The sequence below is a fragment of the Passer montanus genome, unplaced genomic scaffold (genome assembly GCF_014805655.1).
Source record: "Passer montanus isolate IOZ18808 unplaced genomic scaffold, ASM1480565v1 scaffold173, whole genome shotgun sequence".
Classification (NCBI taxonomy): domain Eukaryota; kingdom Metazoa; phylum Chordata; class Aves; order Passeriformes; family Passeridae; genus Passer; species Passer montanus.
Genome location: NW_024364604.1, coordinates 396,826 through 421,035, shown reverse-complemented (window position 1 = coordinate 421,035; position 24,210 = coordinate 396,826). Strand labels below are relative to the sequence as shown.

At 46.5% G+C, this 24,210-nt stretch overlaps 1 protein-coding gene across 4 annotated transcripts in view; it reads left to right on the top strand.

Moving 5' to 3' along the window:
• Positions 1-2,211: 2,211 nt before the first annotated feature.
• The window catches only part of PODXL (podocalyxin like), a 44,822-nt gene continuing 22,823 nt past the window's right edge, over positions 2,212-24,210 (top strand). For 3 of the 4 annotated variants that reach the window (XM_039704383.1, XM_039704382.1, XM_039704380.1), the window contains exon 1: positions 6,781-6,868. In XM_039704383.1, the coding sequence (XP_039560317.1) occupies positions 6,796-6,868 (73 nt within the window). In that variant the 5' untranslated portion in view covers positions 6,781-6,795. Of the gene's footprint in view, positions 2,228-6,775; positions 6,869-24,210 lie in introns of those variants that run through there. The other variant, XM_039704378.1, reaches the window with a different exon arrangement.

Here is a 24,210-nt window from a genome sequence, read left to right as displayed (position 1 = left end):
GTTAAATCAGGACAAGAAACCTTTTCTGGGGATAAAATGCAAAGCAGGGAGGGCTGAGCCAAGCGTGTCCTCATCTTCTGAAGGTGACCTTGCAACAAGAATAAAGTCCACCTTTAACTGAAGAGATCAATAGAAAAACATTTGAAAAGTCTTTTTTGGAGTGAAGGCTGTCTTTGCCACCTCTGGGTCCAGGCTGGGAAGGTTCCTGGTTTAGCTGGATCCAGCAGAGCCAAGAGGAGGATTCAGTGCAAAGCCCTGAGTTTATTTTCAGTCTCCTCCCAGCTGCAGTGAGCACTCCTTGCCTGAACACCACAGAACAATTTTCAGTGCTTCAACACAAAACAATGCCAAGATTTGATCATAATTTTGTCCTTCATGCTTTGGGTGCATGGTTTCTTTTGAGAGATTCTCAGACAGGTGGAAATCTTACCAGGAAACATCCTGTGAAAATGACCCAGTATGGATGAAAATCCTCAAGTAACCCACACCTGGATGTGAATCTGAAATCAAACCCCAAATCCTCATCCAGATGAAAATTCCAAATCCACCCCCATATGCTCCTCCTGATAAAACCCACACATTTTTGCCATGCAGGTAGGAATCCCAAAGAGATCCCCAGGTCAGCATCCAAACAAAAATCCTAAATCCTTGTTCATGTGGGTGGGAATCCAAAATCAATTCACAAACCACCATCACTCCCAATCTCCCACAAGTTTTCACCATAATAAAATCCCCAAGTCCACCCTTGGCTTCAGTGAAACCCCCCAAATCATTCCTATGTAGGTTGAAATACTAAATCATCCTCACTCCTCTCATTCCGATAAAAACCCCAAATCCTCCCCAACATCCCAAATCCAATGAAAACCCAAACTCCCCCACACAGATGGGAATGACAAATCTCCCCTCAAATGGCTCTCCCTGCACAAAAACCCAAATCTTTCCAAAGTCTTCATCCTGATGAATATTTCAAACTCCCTCCATGCAGGCAGGAATCCCACCACCCCCCAAGCCCCCATCCCAACGGAAATCCCAAATCCACTCCTAAATTGAATGTAACCCCCAAATCTCCCCATGTAATTGAGAAACCCAAATCTCCTCTCCAGATTTCCACAAATCCCCATCTTAATGAAACCCCAAAATCGTCCCCAACCCTCCAACTCTAACAAAACCCCTGAATACCCCCATGAAATTGAGAACCCCAAATCCCAACCCCCACATCCCTGTCCCAGTGAAATTCTCCTTCTCCATTCAGTTGACAACCCCAAATCCCAATCCAAGCAAAACCCCTAAACCCTCTCCAACTCCTAACTCCAAAGAAACACCCAAATCCCCCTAAAGCCCCTCTCTAACTAAACCCTTAAACCCTTTCCAACCTCCCAACTCAAACAAAACCCCCAAATCCCTCCATGCAGTTGAGAATCCCAAACACCAATAAAACCCCTAAACCTTCTCCAAACTTCCAACCCCAACAAAACTCTGAAATCCCTCCATGCAGCTGAGAACCCCAAATCCACCATGCCCCTATCCCAAAGAACCCCAAGCCCTCTCCAACCTCCCAGTTCCAATGAAACCCCTAAATTCTCTCCAACTTCCCAACTCCAACAAAACACCCAAATCCCCCCATGAAGCTGAAAGCCCCAAACCCTATCTTCCATATAGCCACCCTAACAAACCCCTTAAACCCTTTCCAACCTCCCAAATCCAATGAAATCCCCCAAAACCCTCCACGAATTTGAGAATCCCAAACCTCCCCTCCCATACCTCCATCTCAACTTCCCAACTCCAACAAAACACCCAAATCCCCCCATGAAGTTGAAAGCCCCAAACCCTATCTTCCATACAGCCACCCTAACAAACCCCTTAAACCCTCTCCAATCTCCCATCTCCAATGAAACCCCACAAATCCCTTCATGAAGCTGAGAACACCAAACCCCCCTTCCATATCTCCATGCTAACAACCCCTTAAACCTTCTCCAACCTCCCACCTCCAATGAAACCTCCCAAATCCCTCCATGAAGTTGAGAAGCCCAAATCTCCCCCAACCTCCCATCCCAGTGAAGTCTCCCCTATCCCCTCCACAGGCGCATCCCCCGCTCCTTGCTGCCCACTCCCCATCCCCCTCCCCATCTATTCCTATTCCCATCCCCATTCATCTCCATCCCCATTCCCATCCATCCCCACCCATCCCCATTCCCATTGCCGCCGCTGCTGCTGCTGCTGCTGCTCGGTGAGTGCCGCCCTCCGCTTGCCTCGCACCGCGCTCCGAGCATCCCTCGCCTTCTGCCCGCGCTCCGCTTTTCCCCTGACTATCGGCGAGTTTGTGGGAAAAGCGGCCGGGGGACGCCGGGCGCCCACCCGGAGCCTGGTCGCGGATTTATCGCGGATTTTTTTGGGTATTCGGGGCGCATCCAGCCCTCCGCGGGAGCCGCAGTGCCGCTCGGTTCTGCGGAGCCTCCGGCTCTGCCCTCCCGCATCCCGCTGCCCAAGCCCCTCTGCGGAGGGCGATGTGCCGGGCTCCGAGCTTCCCACCCCGTTTTTTTGGGAGTCCCGCGGAGCCGGGGTGGGGATTTTGGGCTGTTCTTGCAGTGGTCCAGGTGCTGCGCCCGCGGAACGTGAGCCAGAGATGGCGCGGGAGAGGAGCGGGGAATGCTGCGGGAGACAGCGGCTCCCGGGTGGAAGTTGGTGGTGGAGTTGGGAAAAGGTGGAACTGGAGGTTCTCGGGGAGGTTTGGCAGTGGAAGTCCATGGTGGAATTGGGAAAAGGTGAAACTGGAGGTTCTCGGGGAGGTTTGTTGCAATTTTTCTTGTGCTGGCCAGAATGTAGCTGAGTTTAGCTGACTTTGCCTTCTCAGAAGGTTTTGTCCTGTTTTCCAAAAGGAGGTGATAAATACACTGGGACTGGGACTAAACAGGCTTGTATGTATGCACCTGTGTATAACACTCTGAAATGACCCTAATACATCTTTTTCAAAGATTAATTGATTAAATCCTTCAAAACAGTGTTTTCTGCCACTCATTGCTGCTCTTAAATTTTGAAATAAGCTCCTTAGAGATGCTTTTATGTTGCTCCCTGGGTATTGGAACCAGGATTTCTTCCTTAGGGGCCAAGATGGTCATTCCTGTTGGCTGAGTGTTTGGGCTCAGAGTCCCAGCAGTGCTTAACACCAAAACTGGAATCAGCTGTGGTCGTCTGAGTTCCTCAAAGCCTAAAATTCATCTTTGTTTCCCCTTCCTCCTTAAATGGGAAGAAGTTGGGTTTGTAATTGATGCTGTAGTATTTTGGGTATCTCTAAGAAATAACGACTGTGATGGACCCTGAATGATTTGCTGTGTTTAACTTGGATGTGACATGAGAGTTGGGGATTTCAGAGCTGGGTTTTGGAAGGTGACAACTTCTCTGTGTGGGGCAGAGCAAAACCAGCCTGAGGCTGATGAAGTTTTTAAAAGCAGCACTCTGGGGTACAACAATTTCCTTGGGAATACTGACTTCCAGGCTTGTACATCCCAATCCCCTGATTTTGCAGAGATTCCTCTTTATATCCTTGCTTAAATCAGAAGAAAATCAGCTTTAGACAAGGCACAGCCAGTGTGTACAAGAGATGCAACAAATATAACATTAGGCAAAAAACATCTTTAAATTCCACCAGCCAGAGAGGGCTCAGAGTTACCCATTACAGCATCTTCATGGGATATTTATTTTATTTTATTTTATTTTATTTTATTTTATTTTATTTTATTTTATTTTATTTTATTTTATTTTATTTTATTTTATTTTATTTTTTCTCCACATTGCATCTTGTATTCCCACTGGTGGTCTGATAGCAAAATTACATCAGGAAGAGACAAAAAACATTTTTTATTCTTAGGGGATTCAAAAGAGCCACAGCTCAAACCTGTCCTGGGGGCAAAAAAGGGCAGGAAGGGTTTTTAGCAGAGATCAAGCACCGGGCTCAAAGCAAACCACAGATTGATGGGTTTGAAACCCTTGTTGCCAAAACACCGCTTTTCATTCCCAAAACTGAATTCCCAGGCTCCCTCCCCAGTACTGAGAGTTCCCTGGTACTGGGAGTTCGTGTTTGTGGATGAGCTGTCAGAGGTGTGCATTTAAAAAACAAACATTTTATCCATGGAATACTAATCCTGACAGGGCAGGAGGAGGCAACTGGGGCCATGTCCCCAGGAGGAGAACAAAAAAAAATTTAACCGGAGGGTTTTAGAATCAGCATCAAAGCAGAGAGGCTCTTCTAAGATATTTTGTCTCGGAGGAACTTTGATAAGACTTTTGCAACCTTTTTGCTATTTTAGCCCTGCAAAGCCTTCGATTCCCAGCACGGACACAGTAACACAACCCCGGGGGCTGTTTGGGAGGCTTAATTAAAGGACTGTTTGTAAATCACTCGAAGATTCCTGGATGAAAGGAACTGGAAGCGTGCAATATACTGATTTAATTCCAGGGAGTCGCTCCAAAGCCTTGTGAGGAGGGTGATCATTCATGATGCTGATGGCTGGAAATATCTGCTCTCGGCATTGGCAGGGAGGCTGGGGTAGCATTTGGTTATTGTTTTCCCTATAAACCATGCATTTTCTCTCCCCATCTGCACTTCTAAAAGGTCTAAGCCCACCTTAGCACGAGTTCTGGGATGCTTTTTGGGACTGGGGGAGGTAATTCACAGCCAGTGAGGATCCCTCCCCCTGGGGCTTTCATCACTCTGTGAGAGCACAGAGGAGCTGTTGGGGTTTAGGTACCCTAAATTTTGCCCGTTTATCCTTGATGCTGCTCTGGGTGTCCCCTTTGCTGTGTCCCCAAGGACCCACCACACCAGAGGTAAATAAGGGAGCAGGGCCCTGGGGATTTCACTCTGGGGTGAATTCCCAGAGGTCTGGCTCAAATCTCTGCCTGCTCCTTGTTTTATCCTGCTCCTCTTGGCACTCACAGGGTTTGGTGGGCAGGCAGGTGCAAACCCCCTTCTCTCCCTGATGCCAACATGGGCTTTAAAAGAATTTTTTCTTCCCATTAGGACTCAGGATGCCCTGAGCATCATTAATACTGGCATAAATCAGGAGCTGTTCATGCAGTTTTTCTTGCGCTGGCCAGAATGTAGCTGAGTTTAGCTGACTTTGCCTTCTCAGAAGGTTTTGTCCTGTTTTCCAAAAGGAGGTGATAAATACACTGGGACTGGGACGAAACAGGCTTGTAGTGGGGACAGTGTGTGGATCTGTTTGTATAACACTCTGAAGTGACCCTATTACACATTTTACAAAAATTAATTTATTAAATCCTTCAAAACAGTGTTTTCTGCCACTCATTGCTGCTCTTAAATTTTGAAATAAGCTCCTTAGAGATGCTTTTATGTTGCTCCCCGGGTATTAGAACAGCCAGTGTGTACAAGAGATGCAGCAAATGAGGCAAAAAAAACCTTTAAATTCCGCCCAGAGCCCCCTGAAGCTCTGCAGAGCTGGGGATGGGGTGAGTGGGGTTTTATGGTTTTATCCTTACAGGGTTTTATCCTCCGTGGAGCTGAGGTCCTGCTGTAACTTCTGCCTGTGCTACAGGGGCTCAAACCCCAAGCTCAGGTGCCTTCAGCAGCTCCATCCCCAGCTGGTCCAGGCAGGATGATGCCTGTAGCAAACTCATTTATGGATGTGCAGGAATTCCTCCCTCCCCACTGCTGAGCTGATGGGGACAGTGACACTCAGAAACGTGCAAGCTGTGGGCCTGAGCCTCCACCTGATCTCCAGCGCTGTTCCCAGCCTGACACCATCCCTGCAGGACCAGGACCCACCCGCAGCTCTGCCCAGAGCAGCAGCAGAGGGTTTGAACCCTGCAGGAATCCGGGTGGCCCGGTTGGGTCCGTTCCCCGTGTGCAGGCATGTGAAATCTCAAAATCTCAGCAGCCTCTCCAGAGCTTTCACACGCTCCTGCCAGCTTCCTGCTCCTCAGCCTGTTTACGTGCTCAGCCCCTTCCACTACTGGCCCATCTCCACCTAAGGATGTTGTTTCTGAATTCTTGCAATGCCTGCCCTTTCCTTCTCAGAGATCAGGAGCAAACCTTGCTGCTTTTTTTTTTTCTTTCTTTTTTTCTTTTTTCTTCTCTTTTCCCACTCTCTAAGCAAGGCACGCAGTCATCTGGCATTTCTTGTTCTCCAGCTACCTGTGCTCAGTCCACTGCCACCCCCAGGGCTCTGCCAAATACTCCACGTTGCAGAGAGCAGTTCCTTTAGGCTTGGAATTGCCAAACAAATCCATGAAGTCTTTCACCTGAAGTTTGTGAAGCCACCTTGATTCTCCATTTGGGTGCAGCTCCTTTGGGTATGTGCCACCCATCTCCCCCAAAAACCTCTCAGTTGGCATTGGGCTTAATAAAAAGAAAAAAATCCTGATTTTTTTCCCTGAATGCCTGGTGGGATGGTGTCTCACACCCCAGAATGAGGATATTTCCTCCAGTGCTTTGTCATTTGGGAGGTTTGGGGACAGTTTTTCTGAGCTTCATTGGGTTTTAAGTGCTCTAATTATATATTGGTTGTTGTGCTGGGCTGAAGCCTTGCAGTGTTTTGCTCTGGGGATCCTTGAGGAATACACAGATCCACTGCAAGCAGGAGGGGGGATGTTCTCTGCTCATATCACAGCTGCAGAGGTGCTCAGCCATTGGGGCTATCCAAAAAGATGCTGATTTTTATGCTAAAAATCCCTGTCTGGGAAGGTAGATAGCTGGGGAGAAACAGATAATCTTCCTTGTTACCGTACAAAAAATCATATAAGATTTTTTTTTTTTCAGCTATAACCTGAAGAGGTAAAATGCTGTTTAAAGAACTGGCTGTGGTGGAGTTCCTCTCTCTGTTTTTCAAGTGCTTGGTGGCAGAACTGTGCAGTGAGTGCTCAGGGGTGGGGGGACTCTCCCAGCTGGGGCTGCTGTGGCACAAATAGCAATAAGATGTGTTCAAAAATGTAGATGTGGTGCTTAGGGACATGATTTAGTGGGAGACCTGGCATGTTAGCTTCATGGCTGGACTTACTGTTCCTATAGGTCTTTTCCTACTAATGATTCCATGATTCCATGGGCAGGGACACATTCCACTGTCCCAGGTTGCTCCAAGCCCCATCCAGCCTGGCCTTGGACACTCACAGGGATCCAGGGGCAGCCACAGCTGCTCTGGGCACCCTGTGCCAGTGCCTCACCACCCTCACAGTAAAGCTGAGATTCCTTCAAAGATGACTAAACCTGTTTCAAGTTACCTGCTGGCTTTGAATTGCAAATAATGCTGGAAACAATGATAATTGGTGGAAATCTTGGAAAATGCCAATAGTGTCTTTCATGACTTTAGGGAGTGTAGAGCTCTGTGGTGGGTTATTTAGGGTGACTTTTTTGAGGGTTACATGCCCGTGTACACTTAATTTGAGCTGTTGTGTGTCTTAGAGCAAGCCTTTGGCACTGAATATTGCTGAAATCCATTGGGAATCAGAAAATGCCAGGATACCCTAAAGAGAAAAAAAACCCCTCTCTTCTTGAAGAGGCAAAACTCATGCCTTGAGAAGGCTAAGCTAGAACAGAGGCTGGGCAGAGTTACAGAATAAATCAGGGATTGATGGAAAGGATCTCCTCCATGGATGCACCTTGGGGCAGAGAGCTCACCATTCCCTAATATGAAGCCCAGACACACACACTAAAGCAGCACAGAATGTGAAAAATATAAAAGCTAAACCTGAGGCATCATTTCCCCCCTGAAAGTAAAACCTGAGGCATCAAGGCGAAGCTGCTCAAACTCCAAAAGCACCAACATCCTTCATTTCTCATCTGCCTGTTGGCTCCCAGGTCTTGCTGATGGAAGTTTTCTCACCACCAGATGTGCCTGTTTAGCAAATCCTTGCATCCCTGCAGCTCTGCATGTTGCAGGCACCTTTCCTGCCCGTAAACAGCCCGTGTCTCACGCCTCGCTTGGCCGCGGGCCAGGCGCTCTCAGCAGACACCGGTGACACTTTGGTGACAAAGCATTGCAAGGACACGAGGAGAATTCAAACAACTTATTAAAATCAACTCAGTGCAATGCCACAGCACCCAGCAGAGAGCGGGAGGGGGAAGGAATAGGAGTGAACCTTTATTTTGGGCAATGGGAATTCCAGCGCTGCTGGAACATCTGGTATTGGATGTGCATCCAAAATGAGCAGCAGAGGGAAGGAAGGGAGCAGGACAGGCTGAGATTTGGCTTTCAGCAGGGCTCCACTTGGGAATAACATCCAAGGCTCTGTGTCTTGGGGCTGAGTGGCAGCAGGAAGGGGATGGGTTCCAGTCTGGACAAACTGGGATGACTGGGCTTGAGGAGGAAGAGAAAACTGGGAGTCACAGTGTGGCTCTTCTGCTTTTTCCTCACACTGAGAGACTTAAAAGTAAGGCCATGGAGGTTCAGATGTTTAACTAAGGTGTTGAAGGTTGAAGCTGAGTTATCCTTGAATCCAGCTGTGCCTTCTGAAGGCAATTCAGATGTGTCTTGTCATGATTTGTCCACTAAAGATGCTTTTTTCCATAAATGCTCCCCAACATGGTCTGATGCTGCACCAAAAATATCCAGGACATGCCCCAGAAACACTTGTGTTGTGTAACACTCTCTGTATATGCTCAGAAACTTAAAAAATTGGTTTTGGATTTGGATGAACTTTTTGCTGGTGGGTCAGGAGTGCACCCTAAAGGCTGCAAAATGAACAGACAAATAAGAAGAGCATGGTCCTTGGGTTTAGAAACCAAATCTGTGCCTGTTGTCAGGTGCAGGACAGATCCTTAGAAAGAGGCAGAAATGGGATCTGCGTTAAAAGCTCCTCCAAAACTGAAAAGGTAATTTTTTTCTTTCTGAGTCAGTGCCATTTTAGATGCTGCTTTGAGGTCTGGTTCATATCCTTATCATCCTGAATAAAAATTGGATTAATCCAGTGGGTTTTTCTCCATTTCACAGGCTCTGTGTGCAGAGAGCTTTGGTCTTAGGCCACATGGCTGATGAGGGTGGTGAAAGGGGAAGGAAGGTCATTTTGCAGTGGAAGAATAAGGCCTCAGTTATTAATGGCAAAGGCTGAGATTTTCTCTCTCAGCCTTAATTGATTTTGGCAAATTTAACTGGAGGAGGAGGTAGAAATTGGCTTAGAAATTAAGCCCTAATACTTAAATATATATTAGATCTATTGTAGAGAAATGAGGAGACAGCCTTGTTAGACTTTTATTCTAAGTGGCTTCTGCTGGATACAGGCAAAGAGAAAAATACCCAGTTTCTAACTGGGACAAAGGGGACTTGAAAGGCTCTTCAGAAAGGCTTGGAGAAACTCTGTTTGAGAAAGTGCTTCTTTGAAACCTAATAGCAAAGACCACTTTTTTTCCCCCCCCTCCTCCCTGGAGTCTAAAGGCAGGAGGGCAAGATAAGACATTCCACCACGTAGGCAAATGGGGAAAAAAAAAAAAAGAGAAAAGTTTAAATGATAGTGCTGCAGGCTGTGGAAAGTGGAGAGCTCTCAGGGTGACTATTATGTGCTGCTTATCAAAATACTGTGAGCCCTGACTGTGAGAAAAAGCAGAGTAATTTAAGAGATGCTCTGTGCCAGCACGGATCTGCTTAGCAGAGGTTGTACTGGAACAAACATCAAGTAACCAAGGTCCTGGAGATATATCTAATCTATATCTATATGTAGCTATATCCACATTAAATAAGCAATAAAGTAATTTAAGAGATGCTCTGTGCCAGCACGGATCTGCTTAGCAGAGGTTGTACTGGAACAACATCAAGTAACCAAGGTCCTCGAGATATATCTAATATCTGTATCTAATTTATATCTATATGTATCTATATCCACATTAAATAAGCAATAACATTGTCCTCATTGAACATTTCTAATTAATCAAGCAACAGAAGAAATGTTTAAAGCACAGGTAAGGGAAGCAAGTTTTCCACCACGTACTGAGTCAGTTGATAAGGAGCAGCCTCAAAGCAGATTGTGATTGCAGAACTCCAAATCAGTATTCTCATCATGAATTTTTTGCAGCCATCACTCTCTGCTGGCAACCTGGTTTGGTTTTGGAGCCTGGAGGAGTAAAAACAACAAATAAACAAACAAGAATTTGTTCCTGTGGGTTTCTCTTGGCAAAGCAGAGAAAGTAGCAACATGCAGTAAAAGCAGAAAACAGCCTCCTCCTGTTTTATTTTCTTTTTTGTTGGCTTTTCCCTATTAACATTGGTCTCATTTTTCAGATGGATCAGCACCCTGATCTGGTTTGACAAATGCTAAGAAATGTTTGGGCTCTCCACTGCCTCATTCTAAGGGCACATAAATTTATACCAAATCACAGCATTGCCATAAACACCCCAAAATCCTGTGTGTCAAAAAAAGCTGTGATACCTGTGCTGCAAATGGGAGGAACCAACAATTCTGGGGCTCCCAGAAGTCCTGATCCAGCTGAGAGACAGCCAGGACAAAAGATAAGCGAAATGGAACAGGGCGTTGTGTCAGCTGTGAAGCCAGAGAGCAAAATTCACAGCCTTGAACCCAAATTTCAAGTTTGCAGGAGTTAATCTCCTCATCACCTCCACTTTCCCAAGACTCAGGGTCATTCCCATACCAAAACTCAAGGAGAGATGCTGATCTCTTTGACATAAAGAATGAATTGTCCTGTCCTGTACATGGAATGCTGTGGAAAATGAAAGTTTAGAGATTAATGCAACACCCTGTTATAGACAATTATTTTGTTTCCTTAAAATTTCCCCAGCTGGCTAAAAAAAGCCCTCAAGGCTCTCAGTCCATGTGATTCTGTGGGCTTCTAAGACAGTTCCTGCCCACAAATGGCACCAATAAATCCCAATTAACCACATTCAACAGGAGAATGATCTTTTTTTTTTCTCATTAGAGCTTCACAAAGGGTTCAAAACCTCATTTTATGGCAGGGTGCTTTGATTTAAATTGATGTGGCTTAAATTATGAATTTTAATCATGACTTAAAATACAGAAGGCGAAAGTCATAATTTGAATGATTTGATTTTTATCATGTTTTTCATTTACAATTCATAGCTATATCCCTTAAGCAGGGCTGATTCTCCTCATTGTAAAACTTGGAGATTTACAGCCCACTCTTGCCTTTCAACTGTGTTTTCTAACCAGGCTGGCACACTCTGAACATATTTGTGGAAGGAATTTTATAGCCTGAGACCTCTCTATTTTGAGCTCTAATTTATGCATCTCTGGAGTCGTCCTTGGTAATGATGAATAAAACTAATTTAGGGTTTATTGGTGGAAATCACTCTTTGCTTGCAGAGGAAATTTCTGTTAAACTGACAAATGCAAAAGAGCATTTACAATTCCTTTAAGATACATCAAATAACCAAGGACCTGGGTACCTTATGCAATAAACTTTTCAGCAAACTTTTCAGTTTAGTGCCAAGAAATTCACTAAGCAAATCTCCAGCGTCAATCTGTGATGGAGTTAGTGACTGAAATGAATTGTTCTGTGTCCCTCGAGGGTTTCAAATAAACAGGAGTCATTCTCTTAAAATTCACTTTTACTGTTTAAAATGGGAGAGGAAACAATTTTATTTTTCAGCTGCCATTTTCCAGTTGTTTTTGCAGCTTGGAATTAACTGTTGGTGGAGCAGCTGAATGTGTTTCTCCTTGACTTGGAGAGAGAATTTCAGTGGATAGCTGAGGTTTATGCAAATAACTTTTGACTGTCTAACTGACTGTCCCATGTCTGGATACCCTGGACATCTGCCCATAGTGCAGGCAGAGAGCAATTAAAGAGAAGCAAAAATTAGCAATACCTCCTTTAACTGACCACCCTGTTTTTGTCTCACATCCAAATCCAGCCCCACTTTGTGTTGGGAAAGCTGAGTTCCTCAAGTGCCATGGGTGTCCTGGCTGGGTCTGGTCTCACTGCAATATATTTAATGTTATTTTTGGTGCTAGACGATAAAATCAGGTCTCCCAAAAATTAGGAAGAGATTTGGCCTCGATGGATTGTGGCCCGTTCCCCTCATCCACCATGTCCTGATGTGTCTCCTTGCTGATCCAACATGAGAGCATTTTCCCCAGCAAGCTTGGCAAATAAAATTTTGCTGGGAAAATAAAATAATCCTGAGGTGATTGTGATTGACACTCCTGCCATCACTCTTTGCACAAAGCCATTCCAGTGAGAGGACACATCTCCTTCTGCTGCAACACATCAGTTTAGGCTGATAAAGGTCTCTGAAAAGCTGCAGTTTGACCCAGCTCAAGGTGGAGGATGCACTAACAGACCCTGGGCAGGTTCCTGCAGCTCTCACTCTGCATTTCCTTGGTCCAAACCCCTTCCAGACTCTTGGAAGGAACAGCAACCCACAATGGCCATGCTCCTGAGAAGCTCTTCCATGGTGAGTGCTTATCAAAACCTGCCCTGTAATTCACCATCTCACCCCCAAACATTATTTTCTGGGGATTTTTCCAGCCAGGAGAAGGTCAGTAGTGGAGGGGATGGTGTTAAGGAATTCCTAATGAAGACAAGGATGGGCAGTACAACCCCCACTGCTGGCTGCCCAGTGAAGGACAAAACCTGTCACCCATCACTGTCCACATTCCCAGATTTCCCCATATCACAGCTTCAGTTGCTGGGGGTGACTTAGGGCAGCCAGTTTGGGAGGGAAAAAAAAAAAAAAAAGTTTTTATTTTGGCAAAGGAAGTGGTTCAAGCAGGGTGGAGTGGTGGGAGAGTGGTGAAAAATGTGGGGTTGGGTTGGTGGCAAGAGAAGCAGGGGATGTCATGATCAGTGTGTGCATTTATGAATGTCCTTTACAGAGGCTTGGGGAGGGAAATGCAGGAGTCCAAACTGATGGGTTGAGAAAGCAAAAATGATTTTCTGCTTAAAAAAATTCCATCTTTTTGTGTGTTCCTATTACTGCACCTGGTGCTGATAGCTGCACCTGGTAAAATTTTGGGCATTTAAAGGAGCTTGGGTGTGACAGGAAAACCCCAAGGGAGCAGTGCTCTTCCTCCCTGATCATGTTAGAAATGAAAATTCCAGCATTTTGTCAGCATCCTTGATGGAAGCAAAGTGACCTGGCCCCAGCAGCAGCTCCTGCTCCTGCAGGAGTCTCTGCACTTAATCCCTGGCCAGCACAGAGGCTTCCAGCATTGCAGAACATGCCATGGACAATTGGAGAGGCTCTGGATGGGTGCAGAGCCCCAGCACGATGAGACATTCATGGGGGTACTGTGGAGAGTGGGTTATTTTGGCCCAAACCCAAAGCCAAGCTCTGGAGTGGTCCCACTGTGCACAGCTCTCCGTTATCTCCTCTGTGTTCTCACACAGAAAAATCCCACTGTCAATCCTGATAAAATACTGCAAAGAGGAAAAAAAATAATCAAGAAGTCAGGAAACCACCAAAAGAAGCTTCGTGTGCCTTGGGGGTTTGATGAGGAGCACTGGGGGGACAGCCACGCCGAAGGAATGCCGGCTATTTTGGGCTGTGTTTGTTTTTGAGAGGCAGGAGCAGGAGGAGGAGGAGGGTTGCAACTCCACACTTTTTCTGCCGTGAGAGCCTTTTGCATGTCTGGCAGGATGGCTCCAATCTGATTAGGAGGAGGCTCGATTAGGAGGGGGCTCTGTGTGGGGGCAGCAGCAGGGAGGGGGGATGATGTGAAGCTGCTTTCCCTGGGAGCAGCAGCCAGGGGATGCCCTGAGCCCAGCTGGCCTTTTAGGGAGGGTTCCCTTCTAATCCAGCTCAGAAGCAGTTTTGAGGCAGGGGTTTATCTCCGTCTTGGCTGGTCGGATTGGTACCCTGAGGTGCTGGAAGAGGAGTGTTGATAAAGTGGATGGGTGAGGAGGAGCAGCACAGGGAAACCTCTGTAGGGGAACTGCCTTTGAGGCTGGATTTTGGGATCCCACTTCACTCATTTATTTATTTACTCCTGTCCTGAAGGCTGACACTCATCCCAGTGAGGGGGAGGGTAAGAAAAGTGCAGCCCATGAGCTGTTCCTGCAAGGATTTCCACTCAGTCTGAGTAGAGGCATTCACTCCACAGAAGGAGAGAAGGGGTGCTAAGATTTTGTCCCTGCTCAAATCTGACAAGAGCAGATGCTCACAGCCTATGTCTGAAGAAATTAGAAGCATTCCTGCCTCAGGAATTTATTTCTTAGAGGAATTTTTTTAGAAAGGAAATAGAGGAAATACTGGAGGAAATCTTTTTTTCTGAGACCTTTGGATCTCTCAGCCCATTTTAAGCACCAAGACTATTCCTTGTTGAGATGGACAGTTGTGCCTGTGGGCAGATTTTCCATTTTTCTCCTCACAAAAGGCAAGAAATGGCTTGTTACAGGAACTTGGTGCCACCTTCATCTCTCAGGACTCCCCAAAACCAAAGAGCTGCAAATTTTCCCAGTCTGTTCAAGCTGTGGCTGTTGCCATGAAACTGCCAAGAGCAGGGAAAGAAGGAGCCCTCTGCTCGATAATCTAGATTAGGAATAAGGAATTTGTTCTGTAGTAATAAGGATCAGCTTTTGGATCTGCTTGGATCTGGATTTGAGCCATCTTCCCAGGGGTGAGGGCCCAGCATCCAAACATCCTGATGCTGTAACTCATCTCCATCACACATTTGAGCTGCCCTCCAAGCATCAGGGTTAGGGTTTGCAAGAAGCACATTTGCTCCACACCTTGCTTTCCTCCAACACTGTTTCTGCTCCTGTTTGGGAGAGCTGATTTGAATCCTGCAGCAGCACAGGACTTGGTCATCTGCTGCACCACCCTTAGTCCCAAAATGCAGTGCCTGGATTCCAGTACATATTCTATTTATTTGGCTGCTCTGCTGTGCAGAAACTTCCTGGGCAAAGGACCTGGTGCTGTTGGTTTGCATCATTTGAGCATTTCAGCCTCTCATCAGTGACTCTGTGACTCTCATTGAGAGGTCTGGGTACTGGGAGGGACTGGTGATGGAGAAGCAGAGCAATTCCAGGCCAGGCTGGTCTGGTGGGAGGTGTCCCTGCCCATGGCAGCAGGGCTGGAACGAGATGATCTTCAAGGTCCCTCCCAACCCAAACCATTCTGTGATTCTGTGCCAGCCACCAGGACCAGGAGCGTGCCTGCACCACAGAGCAGAGTCTGCAGTACATGGGCTTGCGAGTTATTAATTATTTATAGCAATTGGTTGCTAAGAATTTAAAGCAAACAACAATCAATTACTGAGAATTACCAATGAGCATTGCTGGAAGTTGTCATTTCCTTTTGATGGCTCAGCTCTTTCTTGCCTCCATGGTCAGCAGGCCCAGGCCTTGATTTCTGAAGTAGTGTCCAGCAGCATTTTATCCAATTATAATTTCCAGAGATGTCAGGAGGAGATGGGGCTCAGGGCAGTGAGAGGGTATTTTTGCACAGCTGATTGTGCTTCTCCAAATGTGCATTCTAAATGTGTGTGGGGATTTTTCAGCTCCATTCTGCCTAGCTGTAATCAGGGATGCTGTTTTCAGGTAGTTTTGGCAGCAAAGCCATGCTTTGATTTGGCCAGGGATCACTTGCAAACATGCCAGGAATGTTCATGCAGCTGCAGCCTTCACCAGAGCAGGGGCTCCACCTCCAGTGCCCAGCTCCAGGATTACAGCCAGCAGCACCCACTGAATCCCAGTTCAGCACCCCCTCTCTCCTCTGCTCTGCTGTGGCTTTCCCATCATGTCCCTGCCCTCTCCTCCCATCTCCAACCCCACCAGGAGTCCAGCTCAGTTTCCTAAAGGAAATGCCCAAGCTGACATGTCAGAGCTCCCTGGTGTCTCCCACCCCAGGAACAGAAGAATTGAGATATTATCATCAAGCCCAGCCCCACAGCTCCCTCCTGTACCCAGAGCTGTGGATCCCCTCCAAGGTGAGAACTCAAGCTGGTATTTGCAGACCTGATGGCCTCTCTTAGGAGGAAGAGGAGGATGATTAGCAGCAGGGAGGGGATGCAGCTCCTTCTTCCTTCCTGCTTCCTTTGCTCCCTTCCCTTGCCCTGCCACAGCCTTCCCTGTGGCACAGCCTCCAGGCACTGCCCTGGAGAGAAGGATTTGATGGCAGGGAGATGTTTTGGTGGCAGGGAGACATCAGCAAAGCCCTGAGCTCAAAAGGTGACATGGAGAGGGTCTGTTCCATCCAGCCACCCTGGGTGTAGGTGCTGTAAGCTTTGCTTTCCTCTGGACACTCTTTAGGTTTTTCCTCCCTGTCTGTCAAATATCTTTGTGCTCAAACTCACTACTGTCATGGGAGATTTGGGGACCTGAGTATGACCCTTGTTGTGTGCTGTATTTTTTTCATATATTACATTTTTTTGGCTGGAGTTTCTCAGCACGCAACCGCGCCATTGAAACCTACTGAGTGCAAAGCACTGCGTCCCCAACCCGGTGACATCCCACAACTTCCCATGCTCTTCTGCTCAGCTGTAACCACGCAGGAATCTCACTCCTTGCTGGGCTGCTGGGTGGACAACATTGTTCCCCTATTGAGTCATTAACAATGAGGTCATTGGGCTGGAAAGACAATGTCATTCAGCAGCCAAGAACCCAGCTGGCTGATCCCGGTTGTGTCTCATCTCCTATGACAAAGCCACTTTTAATTGACTAATTAAAGCTTTTGCAGGCTCCATCTTGGAAGGATGACCAAAATAGACATTGTTCTTTGTCAGCATTAAGTCAGGCCAGTTGGCTGATTAAGAAGCAAGACCTTTCTTCCTTCTCCACTTTGCCACTTGCTGTGCAGGCCTTAATTCCTGGTCCTGGCAATGGGAAAACCTCCTTAGAAATATCCCACCATGTGCTGCAGAGCAAGCTCTTTGAATGAGGCCCCAAGGACCTCAAAAAACTCACCCAAAGCCCACTCAAGCCACTTTGGGATGGCCTCTCTGTGTTTCCATCACACCTTTTGTTGGACACTTGATATTTTGTGTTCCCAGCTCCTTGCAGGAGTTTGATATTGCACCTAAACCTATGGCACTGGGGTGCTCCCATACCCTATAGGCCTTACAAGGGCAATTTGATCCACAGGCTGTGGGCCAGTGGCATTTTTATTCCCATTTCTGGATCCTTTTTCTCTTTATGTACTTTTTTGGGGTGGTGCAGTGCAGGTGGAAAGCAGGGGCACGTCCAAGCACTGACAAGAGGTGCGCCCACAGTAAATCCTTGCTTCCCTCAGCTGAGTGCTCCTGCACTGCCAAGACCCTCACCACTCTCTGAACGAAGATGCTTTGAGCCCTGAGACCAGTGGCCACTTCTGCTCTTTGCATCTCTTGTTCTCATTGCCACTCTGAGTAATACCCTCCCGAAACCAGAGAATAAATGTGCCCCGAGGGACTCCACAGGACAAACGCTGTTTCGTGCAGCCACCTTGCAGTTTCCATTCAACCCCCAGGGTTTTTTCAGCCTGCAGTGTGATTGTCTCAAATCAGATTTATCTCCTTTTTGCTGCCCAGGCCCTGCTGAGCAGGAACGCTGGGTGTGTGTTTACCAGGGCCGGTGTCCCAGCCCTAAAGCACAGCAGCCGCTTCTTTTGAAGAACACACAAAGCAAGGAAGAGGAGCAATTGTTTGGGAGGAAGTTGAACCAGAATGTAATAGACTCCCATGGGATTTACTATTAGTAATTATTTGTATTGCTCTGGCACCTAACCAAGGTTGGGGCCCCGGTTAGAAAGGTGCTGGATCAGCCTGTAAATGAAGACAGCTCCTCTGTCCAAAATCTGGCCATTATTGCAGGTAGAGATGGGGAAACTGAGGCAGGGAGAGGTTGACAAGTGTAACGAGGGTTGTTTTAGGAAGTTGTGGCTCAGCAAGGAGGTGAGCCAGCACACAGGGCTTACAGGAGCATCCTTCCTCTCTGAGGGTAAATCCTAGAACATGGAACTGCAAAATGGTTTGGGTAGGAAGGGACTTTAAAGACCATCTTGTTCCACCCCCTGCTATGAGCAACCTTCCTCTGGACCAGGTTGCTCAAATCCCATCCAACCTGGCCTTGGACACTTTCTTTACTTGTGTTGCTTCCAGTTCTACCTCAGAGGCCATTGGGTAACAAATATGCTGTGCTGGAGGGTCCTGCCCTGGGACAACAATGCAAAAGGTAGTTTCTCACTGTTTGTGCCTTTAATATGTGATTTCTCTGATCGTGTGTATTATTTAAAGGAGGGGAGGAGCAGGAGCTATCAAGAGTACAAGTGCTTCAAATGGAAACTGAGTCCCGCTTCTCCTGAAAAAACAAACAACAAAACAAAGAAACAAACAAACAAAAAGCTGAAATGGATTTCTCTTTCTGTAAAGTTTCAGGAGAGTTAAATAACGAGGCAATTACAAATCTGCCGACAATAGAAGCTGATCAGATTACACAGGCCTGTAAAACCAGGGGCCTGTAAAGCCAGATCGTCACTGGAGCCATTTGGTGGGAAAGAAACTCAGTGCCAGACAGTCTTTAAATAGTTTTGAATAAGAGGGAGGGCTGGCTGTGTCCTTCCCTTCCGAGGCTCTCCCCACCTAAAGAATAGCACCGAGCCTGCTGCCAAGTCCAGCGTGTCCAGTGCATGCCCAAAGGCTCCACTCACAGGCCCAGTATATAAATATATGTAGGTGCTCATGCATGCAATGTGTATATATAGATCTTCCCAATCATCTGGGAAGACCCCACCCTGAGGGAGGTGTGGGTGTGGAACTGGAGGAAAAAAAAATAAAAATAAAGGAGGGACCCAAAATAGCAGCGACACACAAAGGATCCCAAGGAAATGTGGAGCTCTCCTCACGGCATTGGCAGGAAATCTCTGGGCTGCTGGCTCAGTAACCCCGGCTAGCCAAGGTCATGGGGGACTGATTGTGGTGGAGGGATGGATCCTGACATCCATCTCCTGCAAAAATCCTGGGGTGTGAGGGGGAAGCTTTTGTGTCAGTGGTGATTTGCAGGTGTCCCAGATGTGCCTGCAGAGGAATCTGTCTCCAGCATAGCCGGAAAGAGAAGCAAAGTAGACAGAACTGGGGAGGATATTTAAGCAGGAATCACCCTGTGGTCTTTGTGAGGGTCTCCTGGACAAGGGAAGAGATGAATCTGACTCTGTGTTGTCAGAAGGCTGATATGATTTATGTTATATTATATTATATTATATTATATTATATTATATTATATTATATTATATTATATTATATTATATTATATTATATTATATTATATTATATTATATTATATTATATTATATTATATTATATTATATTATATTATATTATTTTATGTTATATTATATTATATTATATTATATTATATTATATTATATTATATTATATTATATTATATTATACTATGCTTAACTAAAACTATACTACACTATAGAGCAAGGAATACATCAGAAGGCTTAACAAGAATGAATAATAAAAACTTGTGACTGACTCCTCAGAGTCCAACAGAGCTGGCTGTGATTGGTCATTAAGTAAAATCAATTCACATGGAACCAATCAAACATGCACCTGTTGGCAAACAACCTCCAGACCACACTCCAAAGCAGCAAACACAGGAGAAGAGAATCAGATAATTATTATTTATATTTTTCTCTGAGGCTTCTCAACTTCCCAGGAGAAGAAATCCTGGCAAAGGGATTTTTCAGAAAATGTGACGGTGACATCACCCAAAATTTTACTTAGAGAGGCTGGGATGCTTGTGAGGGCATCACCAGTGCCTCTTGGAGGTGGCTTCTATGTCACTTGGCATCACTTGTGTCTTTCACATCGTCTTAGAGTGTCAATAAACCAAAGATTGCAGAATCACAGAGTATCTCCAGCTGGAAGGGATGACAAGGATTGCCAATTCAAGATATTTCAGGTCATCCTCTTTGGGTTCATCCTGGCCTGGTGGTGGATGGTGTGTGAGATGGGCCAGTGAGGCAACGTGACTTGCCACCCAGAAAAGTAAATTTGCTGGCTGGAGGGCGTAAATTTGGGCTGATTTGTGACTCATGAGAGGTGCTGGGCGCACAAAGGAGGGTGAGGCTCTGGGCCTTATCCTGTCCCCACCATCTCTTTTCCGCTGGTCCGTTCTGTCCTCGGGGCAGGCAGGCATGTCCCAGTCCTGCCCTGAGCATGACCCCGGGGGACTGGCCACCTCCCCACAACCCACAGTGGTGGCAGGAGCAGGCAGAGCTGTGGCCTGCGGGCGATTCCTGCTGTAAATCTTCGGGGAGGTGGAGAGGAAAGGGAGGTGCAAGCAGCAGGGGACAACGTGTTGCAGTGCCACGGCAGCTGTGTGCCAGCACAAACTCACCTCCCACTCACCCGTCTCCATTTTTGCCCTTGTACAAGGACAGCCAGTGACCAGGCTGAGGTCTCCTTATTCTTTTGGGTTTAGGGTCTCTCCTCTTGTTTTCTGCCCCTTTGGGCTGTGGCTCGGACCTTCTGGGTGCTGGGCATGCAGGTTCAGCTTCTAGCTGAGGATGGCATCCTCGGTTTTGATGGCACAAGTTTGGGCATTAGATCCCTGCTGCTAACACCAGCTTTAAAGCCTCTCTGTGGTCTCACATTGTCAGGCTGTGAGGCTCCAGAGAAACCTGTCCTTGGGCTTGGGGTTGATCCTTTTCCTTTAGGAAGAGCCCCCACCACAAGAAAGGGAATATTCCCTCCCTTCCTCTTCTTCACTGCAAAAATTAGAGTGACACTCACAAAAAATGAGGGGAGTTTTGGCTGCACAACCAACCCACACGAAGCTTGCTCCACGAGAGCCTTGTGGCCCTCATTGCCCACGGATAAAGTCTAGACACATCGCTGGTGCACGGCACCCAACTTGAGTGACATTGGATGTGACAACCCTTCCCCGGTGCTGGCCAGCTGGCAGGAGGAGTAGCTCAGGGCCAGCTCCATCCCTGCCTTGCTCAGCATGAACCCAAATATGGACCCAGCCAGCTGGAAAGGAGGGCAAGGGGAAGAATTTCATCTCCCCATGCCACCCAACAACTTGTAGGGTGCTGTCTCCACTGCCTTCTTTGGTCCTGCCTTTCTCTGTGGCAAAAACCGAGAAAAACAGCTCCAGGAGGACCCGATCATGGCCTTTCTGCAGTTAAGGGGCTTATAAGAAAGATGGGCATAAACTTTTTAACAGGGTCTGTTGCAGTAGGACAGGGATGATGGTTTTAAACCGAACAAGGCTCCATTTAGATTAGATACAAGGCAGAGATTTTTGATGATAAGGGTGCTGAGATGCTGGCACATTTTGTGAAGCTGTGGATGCCCCATCCCTGGAAGTGTTCAAGACAGGACTCTGAGCAACCTGATCTAGTTGAAGATGTCCCTGCTGATTGCAAGGGAATTGGACAAGATTTTAAACATCTGTTCCAACACAAACCAATCGATGATTCTATGATGTGACATCAAATCTGACATCAAACAAAGCTTTCCATGCCCAGGATTTAGGAAGGGCCAACCTCAGCTGAGGAGGAAGGTGTGCCCCATCCCTGATGTTTGGTCAGTGCAACATTTAGGAACTTGTTTTCTGAGGACCATCACCAAATTTTTCCTGAATTAACTTTCCTAAAGTGCATCAGCTCCCCCTCATCATGTTTAAGAGCTGAGGAGAGTTTGATTTAACTTACTTCATTTGGGTTAAATTAAATAAAGACTGATTTAAAGCTGAACAAGAGTGGCCACCTGGTGGGTTGTGTGCACTTTGACTAATCCACTCTGAAATCATACCTCCTTTTAATTTTAGATTAATTTTAGATTATTTTTTTCTGAGTACCCCTGCGTAGACAAGCCATCAGGCTGTATAAAGATCAGTTCCTGTCTCACTGGCTCATGTCTTCACTCCTTCCCAAGCTGTCTGGAGTGAAGTCCTCCAGGAAAAGCCAGCAAGGGATGATTCATCTTTCTGGGGTGAAAAGCAGAGGGAGGAACTTTTTCTCTGTCAGAATGAATAAATCTGAGTCCCCAGACACCCTCATGGGTGAGCAGCAGGGCTGGAGAAAGGAGGTCAGGTCCCCAGGAAGGGCTGCAGGGATGTGACAGCTCAGCCCTCGAGAGCAAAGCTGATGCTTTGGCCAAGCAGTTCACAGTGTTGGCTTCTCCAAAGGGCTCCTTCCCACCACCTTGACAGCTCCTCAGTGCTGGAATCAACTCCTGGGCCCAGCCCTCAACCCTGGGGAGAGGTGGTGAAGTTCCTCCAACCCTTCTTCCACCCTGGAGAGAGATGGCAAAGCTGGGTGGGATCCTCATGTGGTTGAGGTAGAATTCCCAGTCTGGCAGCCCCAGTCTTTAGGTTCTTCTCATGGACCTGAGATTCCTGTCCAAATTCAGAAAAATCTAGACTTTTAAGCTATTTGCCTTTTCTTTTTTTTTTTTTTAAAAGGCTTTTTTAGTGCTCATGTCCACAGACAAAATCCTGAAAGACCATCTTAAAGACTTACAACATTGAAGAAAAACCCCAGAAATTCAGTGTATAACAAAGTTGTGTACTCTTACAGCTTTCCTGAGGTTTTCAGTGTTGTGTTGACTTACGACCACTGCTTTGGGACAGAAGCACCTGTGCTTTACCTTGATCCAGAGAGACTTTCTGGCCCATTACTCGGTGTAAACCTTGAGTTTCTTCCAAAGTCCTGTGTGACTTCTGCAGAAATAGAGGGGCCTCAGGGCTAAATGTACCAGACACCGTGTCCTTCAGTAATGGGTGATTGATGCTCTCTTGATACAGGCCACAAATTCTCCTTCAAAGCAGCAAGGTCATCATGGGATAGCTCCATTCCAATGGTACAAATGATTCAGGAGAGGACAGGAGTGTGGCCATTCTCTGTGTTTTGGAGGGCCTGGTCAGCCTGGGACATGAGGCATTTTTGGCTTGTGCTCCCCACGTTTCTGCTCCAGCAGCTCTGGTGTTATTTTCTACACAACAAGGTATAGGAAAGAGGATTATTTCCAGGCTTAGTGGTGAAAAAATTCCTGTGGGTTGTGTGATTAGAGGTGGGCACATGTGTTTGTGTTGGTTTGCTTTGTTGACAACCTCCTGTGAAGGATTTCTGAGCTTTCATTTTTCACAGTGGTCTTCCTGTCTCTTTCTGATGTTTTTTTGTCTTTCCCCTTCACTTTTTAGAGAGCCACAGATTTTCCATGAGACAAGTGGTAGAGACACAATCCTAAATAGGATGTCCTATGTTTACCCATAAGAGAGGCTGGACTTCCCACTGTTGGCATTCCTCACCTCTGGCTGGAACTGGCCATGGGATGCAGAACAGCCTGGGATGGACCAGCTGGGTCCACTTGAGTGCAAAATGCCACTGATCACAAATTCCTGAGAAACCCCAGACTCTGAGGAGAAATTCAGAAGAGTTCCAAGCGTGGCATGAAGGACAATTCAACAACAATGTTTTTGAGAAGGTGGGAGTGAGGAACACTGAGATATTCCTGCTCTCTCAAACCCACTGTCTGGTCATTAATTAGTGCAGCAAATGAACCCATTTCTACCTCCCCAAATGTGGTGTTTAGAGTGATCAAGGGAGTGAAAAGGAGACGAGTCAGGGCTGCAGGAAAAGAGGAGTATGGGGAGGTGTGCCTTGGGATGATTATTTTGAATATTTGTCACACTTCCAAACGAAACAGCAGACGAGCTGAGCTGGCTCAAACACTTGCAGAAAGAGCTGATGGGGAATTTGTTAATGAAGCAAGTTTGTCATCAGAAAATGCTGGTTCATCAAAACCTGGGTTCTGGGGACAAGTGTTGCAGTCCTGGCAGGAAAAGTGTATCAGCCTGCGGGTGGGTTTCTTGGTTGAAACCAAGGAGGTTTAAAGGCTGTTCCGTGAGTAAAATAAAGAGGATGAAGCAGCCAAAGCTCACGTGAGGTTTGCTTCAAGTCCTGCTCTTTGGGCTTCAGGGTTACTTGGTAAAAACAGAGAAAACTTGAATTTTTCCCATTTCTGGAAACAGGGTTATGGTAGCGGCGATCTTCTGAATGGGGAATAACAAGCATTGATTTAATGATTGCAGAAGGTTGATCAATTGCTTTATTGTTGCTACACTATTCTATATTATACTATACTGCTGCTACTAACAAAAACCCATTGCCCTTGCCAGACAGTCTGATACAGCTTTGACCTAATTGGTCAATCAATCAAAACATTATCACCAGAGTCCAATTAAGCAATCACTCTTTGGTAAACAAATCTCCACAACACATTCTACATGTGCACAACAACAGGTGAAGCAAGTAGAAATAATTTTTTTTTCTCTGATTTTTCTCACAGCTCCCAGGAAAA